General features: G+C 45.4%; 2 protein-coding genes across 6 annotated transcripts in view; one reads left to right on the top strand and one right to left on the bottom strand.

Moving 5' to 3' along the window:
• Positions 1-11147, top strand: part of PPM1L (protein phosphatase, Mg2+/Mn2+ dependent 1L) — an 87607-nt gene that overhangs the window by 68604 nt on the left and 7856 nt on the right. The window contains exon 3 of the mRNA XM_085232581.1: positions 8668-8829. Within this exon, the coding sequence (XP_085088707.1) occupies positions 8668-8829 (162 nt within the window). The remainder of the gene's footprint in view (positions 1-8667; positions 8830-11147) is intronic.
• B3GALNT1 (beta-1,3-N-acetylgalactosaminyltransferase 1 (Globoside blood group)) overlaps positions 1-11147 on the bottom strand; it is a 54278-nt gene that overhangs the window by 12758 nt on the left and 30373 nt on the right. For 4 of the 5 annotated variants that reach the window (XR_014885395.1, XR_014885393.1, XR_014885392.1 and 1 more), the window contains exon 3: positions 5869-6044. The gene's annotated coding sequence lies outside the window, so the exon portion shown is untranslated. Of the gene's footprint in view, positions 6045-11147 lie in introns of all 5 variants that reach the window. The other variant, XR_014885396.1, reaches the window with a different exon arrangement.

The raw sequence follows: 11147 nt of genomic DNA on the forward strand, positions 1-11147 counted from the left end.
CAAAGAGAGATGCCTGGAGGCAAAGTTTGTTCTACCTACGAGCCTGGCAGACTCTTTAGAGTCTTATTAAATTTTCCTGCATCGTTACCCAAACAGCATTGCTGCAGTGGGACAGAGCAGCACAAAATCAGTAGCAGCTACACCTTTGCAAAACCCTTCATTACACTTGCAATTGCAGGATCTCTGTGTTGAAATGAATCTCTTCAGCCTCATTGCTCCTACTATTGCCATATAACGTGCAAAAAAAACTAATATTTAGGTTCTTTTGAAAACATTTCAGTGGGAGAATCATTGAGAAGAAAATATATTGTAACAATGTCAAGCACATGCACCTGCACACAGATTTATGGTCTGAGGGTGTTGCTGTGTTTCATGAGATCGCTTACACTCCTGTCTGCATCTTTATGTCATGTCCTTGGGCTCTTATTTGCAGCATTGTTCAGCTTGTGCTAATCCCTGCTTTGCATGCACAACTGCATTGCATGCCACAATCAATCACTGTTAGCCTTTTTCATTATTTCCCGGTGTCTGAATTATACATGGTTCCAAGTAGGAGGAGAAGGGAGCAGGAAGAAAAGAAAGCTTTCTGTTCTCAAGCACAGCTCTCTTAAAAACCCCATCCATAATCTGTAACAACCCATTAAGGTAAAGAAGTTGGCCATAAACAAGTGTAACACCTTTCTAATAGAGGCGGTTGCTGAGTTTTGGCAATCTCTGTGCTTTTTGCTTCCTCTGTTTGCATGCTTTCTGTGCAGCCCTGCAATCAAAGGCAGCAGGCACTGGCTGCAGTTGTTTGTGGGTGTCTGTGGAAGCTGTGTGTCTGTCTGGGTCTGTCCACCAGCTTGGTGTGCTGAAAACTGCTTCTGCATAAGAGAATGTTAGGAGGAAAACTGAATGGCTGGAGGTAACTTTTGGCCTGGAAGATGATTAGCCTCAAGTTTGATTAACTTGAGGGGAAGAGTCACCAGCTTGATTTAAGCTGCGTTCTCAGCTGGGTACGTTCTGTGTCAGCAGGTTTTGTGGGGGGCTCTCGAGATAAATCACAGACCTCTCAACCTGCCAGTGGTTCTGGTGCATTGTCACTCCCATCCCTTTCTTCTTCCATTCCTTACTCCCAATCTTCCGCCAGCACGTGAAATACAGAGTCAGACTGTAATCCCTTTGGACAGAGAGCATGTTTGTTTTTCTGATTCTGAGATGCACCTTGGGCACAGAATAAATAACTCTTAAATACCTCCTTGCTGCACAGCTCTCTCTTTGCACTAATAAGTTTCTTATTTGTTTAGGAGTTAATGTGAGCGATCTGTCATGCAGGGGCCTCGGAGGCAGCTGGAGAGCAAGACAGCTACTTACAGCTGTCCTCAGTGAGATCAGCAGCAACCTGAGTGATGCTCGTGCCACTGCCACCTTATCCTCCACAAACCCGAGGGCTGGAGCCCAGGGCAGTGCAGCCGGAGCCCGGCCCACTCACCAGCTGCAGCCACCAGCTGGGCAGGGATTTCTGAGCAGGCAGGTCCTGCTCCTGGAAGGTGGCCTCTATTTATACTGCTTGTGAATAATTTGCCAGCTCTAGGTCTTGTGTTTGGTGCCTACCTGCTGGTGCCATACTCATTACATCTGGTATTTATGGCTCACAGAGTGCAGAGCAATGCCCTTGGTTTGAATGAAGTACTGCAGTCTTGATCCTTTGGTCAGAAACCGAGCAATACCACTGAATTTTGTTGGGTGCTTTTAATTTTTTTTATTTTTCCTTTTCAAATGGGATTTTCATTTTGCTTCTAGCTTTTTTCTGCCCTCTTCCATTTCTTGGTCCCTAATGGGAGGTTTGGTTTGACTTGGAAGCCAGTGCCAGCATACCAGTAGTGCTGGTGCAGACGTGCTCTGCCCAGACGTCTCTGTGTCCTCCCGCTCTCAAGTGCTGCTTTGCCTGGTTCTGCCTTTATCCCTGGCTGCAGAGAGCACCACTCTGTCCTGACAGCAGTGAAGTGTGCAAGATGAAATAGAGTCTTTGTTAAATGTTAGTGGCAGGTAGAGGAGGGATGGCTTCTAAGCTACGTGGGAGAGGAGAGTTAGCAAACAGCCCCACATGGAGAGGACACAGATGCAGAGAATCCCAAGGGCAGCCTGACGCTTTTAAGTTGACATTATTGGTGAAAGTCATACGTGACAATGCGGTCATCTTTCTGCACAGAAGGCAATCATGAAGCAAAACTTCTTAAAGCTTTGGAAGGTTTCTAGTGGATATGAAAGAATTTGGGAAAAAAATTCTAGCCAGAAAAAAAATGAAACTGTTTTCATTGTATTTCTACTTCTAATGTATTCAACAACTGAGCGTGGTGCTAAGGTGAAACTGAATATGGGAGCAATGCCAAGAAATCAACTTTTAGGATATATCATATGATAGAATCATAGAATGGCTTAAGTTGGAAGGGACTGAAAATTCTTGAAGTAGTATTGCATGCAGTCAGGTAGGAATTGCTTCATGAAAGGAATTATCTTAGAAACTGGATGTGAAGTAGTTTCTATGTATTTCTAAGAATGATGTTTGTTTCAATCTCTTTTAAAAGATAGCATTCTCATTCTTTTAATCTTGGGAAAAAGGCGTTACACTGAACTGATTAAGAAACTGAGACACTGTGCATTTTTTCAGAATGGTTCTTCTTAAGTCTGTACTCTACAGAGCAGACTTTTGCAAAGCAGCTTATTGCACTGCAGAAGAGGCAGGTACAGCTCAGTGTAGGAAGCACCAGTGCTGAGGGGACCCGAGGACATGCCTAAATGGCATGCCTGCTTGGCCCTGTGCACCTCGTAGGGAGCTCCAGGAAAAGGAGATGGGGACAATTTCAGAGATGAGATTAGACTAATTTTCTATAATGAACACTTCAGCTTAATACAAACTCCCTATCACAAGCCCTGTTTGTGTGGGAATTAATGTAGCTTTTAGCCCTCCGGGGTTTAATGCTTTCTGGCCAAACATTAAGAGGCAGAGTTGGCCTCTCCAAAGATAATGCTCACAGTCTCTGCTATTGAGGTCATTATCCTGCCAATTTTCTTGTTTCCCTGTGCGGTGGAAGTGAAGCTGAGCATGCCATGCAGTCCCACGCTGGATGCATTGTGGACAGTGGGGCTGAGGCAGCATGTCCTGCTCCTCACTGCAGCAGCCCAGGGCAGCTGGTTCCACTGGTGTGGTTCTGCTGGTGGCACAGAGCAGGCTGGGGGACACAGCGAGGCTGTGCTGGGTGCTGGGGTGCTGGGTACGGGATCAGTATCTGTATGGCAAATGGGCTGGCATTTAGCTGAGAAAAGAGGCCCCTCTGGGAGAGAAGCAGATCGGGAGGTCTGTATGGAAGCACTGGTGATGTCTGTGTTTGCAGATGAGATTTCATAGGAGTAAAGCCCATGGAGAGGGAGTCAAAGACCATCAGAGTTGTGTAGACCCGAGAGAAAGAGAGATGAAGGCATCTTCAGAGACCGTGCTGGGAGAGAGATGTTTGTGATTAGAGAGGCAAAGGGGAAAACTAGGAAAGAAGTATCTCATCGGCCGAGAAGTGCTGAGCTGGCTGTGCCGGAGGCAGATAAGAGGAACGGAAAGAGATGGGTGTCTCCGCTTTAGCTCGAAAACAGTGTTAAGATCTTGGCAAAAGCAGTTTCAGTGGTGAGCCTGAGGCAGAGGCTATGCTGGAGAGAATGTAGAGCAGAGCTGGAGGGAAAGAACACTGCAGGCAATGACTACGAACAGCATGTTCAGTGAGCTTACGGATAGAAAAGGAAGTGATGGCCATAAAACACATGAAGGTTAATGATGTTATGTTTAGAAAGGGGCAATACTAAGGCAAGTTTGTGTTGCAAAAGGAGCCAGAGAAGCCTAGGGGTGGGGTGACAATGGGAAAAGAAGTGGGTTGGGAATGCAGCTGATCAGTAACTTTGATGTGTGTAGTGTGAGAGAGGTTCTGTGAAAGGGGAAGCCGTGACTAAAAGGATGTGGAAATCTCATTTTCCAGTTTTCTCTGTGTGCAAAGATGTGGAGGAGGACTGGAAGAAGCATGCTAGAGGAGGTAGGAAGGCACCCATGAGAAGTGCATTTGTTTGGGAGAGCTGTGGGGAAGCTCCTTGTCTTGGAGCTGTGGCAGTTTAAGAGCCTGACGTAAGGGCATCCAGCAGTGTCACTTTTTACAAAGGAGGAATGGGCAAAAATTCCACGTAGAAGAGTGTGAAAAGGAGGAAGAGCAAGGGACCAGGTTACATGTGTTCTCTATGAGATATTGAGATATCAGATAGCGGCTGAAAGAGAGAAAGAAAACTCAGCAGAGAGGGCAGAGAAGAAAGGCAGAGATTTGGTGGGTTCCTGGGAGATGGACTGCACTTCTACTGATGGAGTGGGATGAGATGGGGACGGTGGGGGAATTTCAGTCAGCTTCTGCCATCCAGGGCAGCCACAGCCCTGGCTATGCTGCTGCCTTGTTTCACTTCTGTCCTTCTCCCCTGCTTCCTGCTCCTGTCGCCCCGTGATGGATGTGCTTTGTTCACCAGGCCTCAGTCCTTTATCGCTCCCTTCTTAGCCCAGGCCTCAGAATTGCTTTAGCTCTTCTGTCGGTCAAAAAAGGCTCCCTGCCCTTTGTGTACATCACCTGCAGCTCATCCTGGCTGCCTCATGGCATCCTCCTTCTGCTGCTTACAGATGTGCCTTCAGCTACTTCTGTACCTTTATTTTTCCTTTCTTCTATCTCCTGATGGATTCTTTTGCCCTCTATTTTTCTCACTTCTCTATCATTTCCTTTTCCTCGTTTTGATAAAGCAGGTACCTAAAACCCAGTGTAGCTGGTGCAGCCCTGACTTCGATAAGGCACCTTGGCTGGTGCTAAAATATAACACCACTAATCTTACCTGACTCAGAAAAAAAAAAAACCAACAAAAAAAACGAACCAAATGTAAACCGTATCTCTGCAGCCAGTATACCACAGGTTTTAAATTTCCTGGTGATTTCCTTCTTTAACAGCTCAGCAAGGCATTATTCAGGCAGCTGCACCGAGGGACCAATATAATATGTGTTCTCCATTTTGGACCCTTTATGTTGGGAATTTTCCATTGTGCAATTGCATTAAATCTGAGGCAACTGACAAGTGCGCAACGGTTTCTAACTCTGCACAAGGTTAAATGACTGAAATAAAAATAGATGGAGAAGAAAACAAAGTAAGAGAAGTTTGCTTTCCCATGCAGTGGCAGGCAGCACCATGAGGTCAGGGACTGACGCAGCCTGCCATCAGTCAGGGGCTGCTGCCGAGGCTGAGGCGATGCACACTGCAGCCAGCACTCGGGGTGATCTCCTGGCTCAGTTCTCATTCTCCTTCGTACACACAGATCATACAACTCATACAACCAGAAGACTGTATTCGAAGTCTTCATTTTTACGTGGGGTTGTAATAATGACTGTATTACCCACATCGAACATTTCATAGGTTTGGGTTTTAGTCAGAAATGCAAAAGTGGCTGTTAATTTTCTCTCAGGAATTTAGACAAGGAGTCAGAATGCCTTTGGCAGGTGGCAGCCACAGAGTTCCACTGTGATCATGATGCTGCTTGAACAACCAGCAAGAAAAGCCTCATAAATCAAGGCAAAGTGGGACGCCATTAATTGGTGTAGTTCTCTTATTGAAACAGAGCTTTTATCCATTTACAGAGTTCATGGTTTTTGTTCCTTGAGCTGACCTCAAATGCTAAATTCCACTCCGTTCTACATAAATGCCATAGATACTCTCCTGCAATACTCTGTACCTGCACGTGCTGCTCCCTCCCTCAGACCCACGGCGCTGCTGTCCCGACAGACGGCCGTATCGCATGGCAGCCAGGTGTTGTGGTGTTGCTACTTACCTGCACTCTTTCTGCTTTCATCTTAATAATGCAGCTCTCTTTCCGATACCTTCCAAGGTTTATTTGTAGAACAAGCTCTTTAGCACTTACTGTTGCAAATTCAATTAGTCTCAAAGCGCAGGGTCTGTTGGACCATCCGTGACTCCTGTGCAGAGCTCCCACTGCAGCCAGTGGCCCTGTGCAAAAAGAAGGCAGAGTACAACGCTTCAGTGCTAATTCAGTGCTTTGAAACCACTAAAAGGGCAGAATCTCATCATCCAAGGCAGTAACAGGCATAATAGTAGCCATAAACAACCCCCACACCACTCAGCACACACAGAAAGGATTATTATCCATACTGAGGCATGAGCCCGCACCTGCGCTGTGTTATTTTGTCTTTGTTCTCTGCTGAGGGCAGGCAATGGCACAGTGAGTGCTCTGAGCGAGTGCTAGTGCTTCACCTGCCACCCTGCTGGCCTTGGAGCAGGGCTGTTCGGGAGAACGCTGGGGTCTGGTGCTCCCAGTGCCCCCAGCTTTGCTGCTGGCAGCCAGCTGAGCCAGCAGGGAACGGCCAGGGAGGTGAAAGCTGTGCAGAGCAGCAGTGCTGCCTTGGGCATCCTGCAGCCTGGTGAGCACCTGCCAGGCTCCCATGTGGCCTTCAGCAAAGGTACCTCCGGAGGGGGCTCTTAGTTTGACAAGGCTCTTTGGGTCATGCAGGTGGACGGGTTGCTCTGTTGTTACATGAGCCACAAAGTTGCGCAGCTAGCTGGGTTTTTTTAGCCACAAATGGAAAAGTATCCGTTTAGGTTTGCAACATGTCAGTCAGTGGCACAAAATGAGATGTATGTACTGTGAAAAAGTATTTTTGGTTTAAAGCTGTGCAAGACAGACCATTAAGATAAAAATAAATCTCCAGAACTCAGTGCATCTAAAAACAAATTGTTTATTACTGGCTATTATATTTATTCCAGTCATGGGATATTCAACTACTGGCATGGGAACTGCAAAACATAGTTTTAAATTTTACGTTTGGACGGCAATGCACAAGGTGTAGCTTTGAGAATTTGGATTTAAGAGCACAGAACATAGACTTGAGCCTTAGTAAGATTCCTCAGGAGCAAAACCAGCAGTCAGGGTGCTGCTGTGGGCGGGACGTGCCAGCTCTGCTGCTGTGGCAGATGAGAACACACACCCAGAGATGTGTTGCTTTGGAAGCTGTGCTGGCTGAGGACTCATCTCTTAGGCCTTTGTGCTGTGCATCTGCAGGAATCCATTCGTGCCTTTGCCCTCATGTGGGCCAGTGAACAAGTCCCTGTCAGAACAGCTGTGAAGGTTTGCATGCTGCCTATCACCTATGCAGCCTGTGCCATTTCTTCCTGTCAATCTCTGTTATGGGAGAAGAGTATGTGCCTCATTGTAAGGAATAATTAGGTGTAAATTAGCAACAGAGGTAAAAACTCAACCATGTGCTTCTCTAGGCAATGAAAAAGGAAAAGAAAGCAGGCATACAATCAATTCTGTTTGCTGTTGAAGGACACTAGAGTACCTTTTGTAAGAATTTGGTAACGATTTTAGGACTGCCATACAATCTAAGTGTCAGGAATATTCCCTTTAAATGTTTGCTAGTGTATATATATAAAAATCCATTTGATATCCTTCTTTTCCAAAATATGAATGAAATTCTGGCACCTGGGCCGAAGTCAGTGCAGGGCTTATTTTTAATGCTGGGCATTTGGGTAATACAGCTGATATCACACTGGCTACAAGGGGAAAATGCACCACAGACACGTTCATAATGGGGTCTGGTCAACTTTCACTCTATTCTGCATCAATTAAATGAGGAAAATAAAAACAGTAGTGTCAGTACTTTGAAAACAAGCAATTATTCCAATACTTTTCTGTCACTTTAGCTGACAATACTATGCTTGCTGAATACTATGGTCAATGAATGATTAGATTTTTTTCTGTGTATTTAAAGGTTAAAGTAATTAAGACTGTCAAATCATTTCCTTTTTCCAGTAAAACATCCTTCGGGTGTATAGCCTGCCTTAGTAGCAGCAGTTTGGGCAGCTTTATTCTCTCCTAACGGCGTACACAGGGCGCTGTGCACCAAAGCTCATCCTCTGCACCCACGTATCCACTGCCTGGGACAGGCTGCCATGGGATGAGAGCCCTGACAGCAGGCCTTGGAGGAGCGAGGGGACACAGACTGTTGGACTGGTGTACATTCAAGTGCTGTAGCTTCAGTCCATGAAAGCAGCGCGTGGGCTCTGCTGCCAATATGCACTTTTCTCTCTTATTACTTTTCTCATCCATTAGGAAAACACAGCTCTCAGAGACTGGAAAACACTCCTCCCCTTTGAGCTTCTCTCCACCATTATTCATCTAAAGAACATTTTCCTGCCACTGTTTGTTCCTAGCTGAGTTTAAGACCAACGAGTTTAAGATTTTCAGCTTCACCAACGCTCACCCACCTGCCAGTCTGTACAGGAGCAATACTGAGCAGGTGCTGAGATAATGTGCACTCCATGTAAGAATTTGACCAAATAACAGTAAGAGAGAGCAGGGAATGACTCAGTAATACCCAGCGATAAGAGAAAAAAACTAATAGACTTAAATATCCTTAGAAGAGAGCTGTCAGATTTGATGACAGCCTCTTTCCTGGCATTGATAGAGTAGAAGATGCTTCAGTCAGATACCAGTACAGCTGCTGGTCCACATGACCACAGGCAGCCACTGGAGAAAATGTGCTATATAACTGCAGATAGATACATCCTATCTATCTGTTTTTGCTACCCTTTCTCCTCTGTTTTTCCTCAGGTACAACTTGTTTGATCGCGTTGCTGTCAGATAAAGAGCTCACTGTGGCCAATGTTGGTGATTCGCGAGGCGTGCTGTGCGACAAGGACGGGAATGCCATCCCCCTGTCACACGACCACAAGCCCTACCAGCTGAAAGAGAGGAAGAGGATTAAAAGAGCTGGTGAGTTATAACATTTTTGCTTTGGATTGAAAGTTCATCTTTTTCTTCTCTGCTGTCAATAATATAGACTTTTCCCCCGTGAGACAGTGAAAAGTACCAGACCGAGAAACCAGCAGATAAAATCTTCCATTATTAATACAGCACTTTTCAGAGGGATTTCATGGTGCAGACAGAGAAATGGAAACAGGCTGACCTATCCCTTAATGAAGCAGTGTCAAAGTAAGAGGAGCAGCCTTCATCTTCTACAGCCAGTTGGCTGTCCCAGCCGGTTCCCTCCTGATCTCTGCAGGGAGCAATTAATAAACAGGCACAGCACCATTACAGGCTTCTGCACACCGCATGGTATCAGCAGCCTTTATGTGAGAGGCTGGGTCTTAAGCTGAGTGCAATTTAGTTACTAAAATAAGCAGACCACGAATCTAATTAATTAAAGCTACTTTTTGTTCCTATATAATGACTGTAAATGAGCACAAACACATACACAGTAGCAGAAGTACAAGGAAAAGAACATTAGAAATGATAACCTTACACAATAAATCTTTCTAGCTTTCTTAACTTGTCACTTGAGACCTACTGGGCCAGAAGTTGCATTTGGTACCTCAAGTTTAATGGCCAATTCTCCATGAATTTGTCAAAACCTCTTTTGAAACTGTTTCTATTTTGGTTCCCATAGCAGCCTGCAGCAGCAAATTATTTGATGAAGAAAAAGTTCCCCTTGCTTGTGTTAACCGTACTGATGAGCATTGCCTCTGGAGATGCACTGTTTCTCTGCCTCGAATTCTTCATCTGTAAAGTAGAAATAATACATTTTTTTCCCTGAGTGTAAAACATTTTTAAAACCTACAGGTATTCAGTAGGCTCGCACTATAAATAATACTATAAATGCCTGTACATGGCAAACTCATGCCTTCTGCTGTTTGCTTTTATCTCCGAGGAAGCTGAAGAGCAGCGTGATTCTTCGTGCCACTACAGAGGCTGAGGGTTGTATAAGTTCCCAAAGGCGAACAGAATGTACACAGATCTTGAGAAGAAAGAACAGGAAAATTCTGGTCTCACTTTGCTTCATTCAACTGTGTACTTGGGAGAAGTACTAAGAACATCCAGAGATCTTTCATTCAGTAGTTGAGCTTCTTAAGGTCTCCTTTACCAACATCACCCAGGTGCTCTGTACAGTTGTGCATTTAGAGAAGGCCTTTGCTTGCAGCTCTCGTGCTGCAGTCCCCAGAAGCCGACATACAGATTGCTCCTGAGTGTTCCTGTAAGGCAGTACGAGGTTACTGACACCAATGCTTGCAGCCAGTACCAAAGGAAAGCCACTGGCTGAGAGAACAGGGCCCTTGCTTTCTTACAGAGGTTGGTATTACCTGCTCAACAGCATGCTTATGTAGTTAGCAGCATGAGTCACGGGCCCCGGTCAACACTGCCTGCTGCTATGACAAGGAGCTGCTGCCACACACTCGTGACTGCTGCAGTGCTGCTCCTCTTGCAGCTGAATGACAGCAATCCCAGCACTCTGATTCTTTCCCATGAGACAGAAAAATGCACATCTTTCTGCAAAAAATACAAATCCCCTGACTGGGGTGTCCTGAGCAATGGATACAGTATTCACTTAAGTAGGGGCTTGTGAAGAAACGCTCACTTGTAGCACCGCAAGGTGACTGTCACTGATAGAAATTGTATTTACCTTGAATGCACTCCTTGGAGCTGAAGTCTCTGCGTGTGGAATGTTTGTGTGGCTGCCAAAGAGCTCCTATTTCCTTAATGTCTTTTCTTCTCCAGTGACAGCTGGAACTGGAGAACGTTTGCTTTTTCTTAAGAATTTCTAACTACTCGGTATGGATGACCTTATAAAACAAAACACTACAAGTGCTAACAGACACTTCACTGAACCTTGTGCCACTGTCACTTTCAGCTGCCATCTGACAGCAGCACTGGAAAGTTATTTTGCATGTATAAGCACTGCCTGCACAATCTACTGTCAGTGTGCTGCAACCAGTTAGCAGCATCAGCTATCTCCTCTGTGAGTACAGTAATGGATGTCAGCACTGCTTTCCTCTAATTGTTTGTGTAATACATACTTAAAACTGCCTCTTCTTAATGGCATTTTGCTTCCCATCACTCCGATACGTACGTATGATTACTCTGAGGTACTGCAGTTCTAAACACTCGTGAAAAAAGTGCTGGGAAATGGATGGCTGAGTAACTTGCAATCAAGATGTCCTCAAAACATACTGCAGCAGCTGGACAAGGCTAATGTGACTGCATAGCTGAGGTGGAATTGCAGTAGGACAGAGTGAAAAGCTGAATGCATTCTGATT

Source organism: Meleagris gallopavo, chromosome 11 (genome assembly GCF_905368555.1).
Source record: "Meleagris gallopavo chromosome 11, MGAL_WU_HG_1.1, whole genome shotgun sequence".
Classification (NCBI taxonomy): Eukaryota; Metazoa; Chordata; class Aves; order Galliformes; family Phasianidae; genus Meleagris; species Meleagris gallopavo.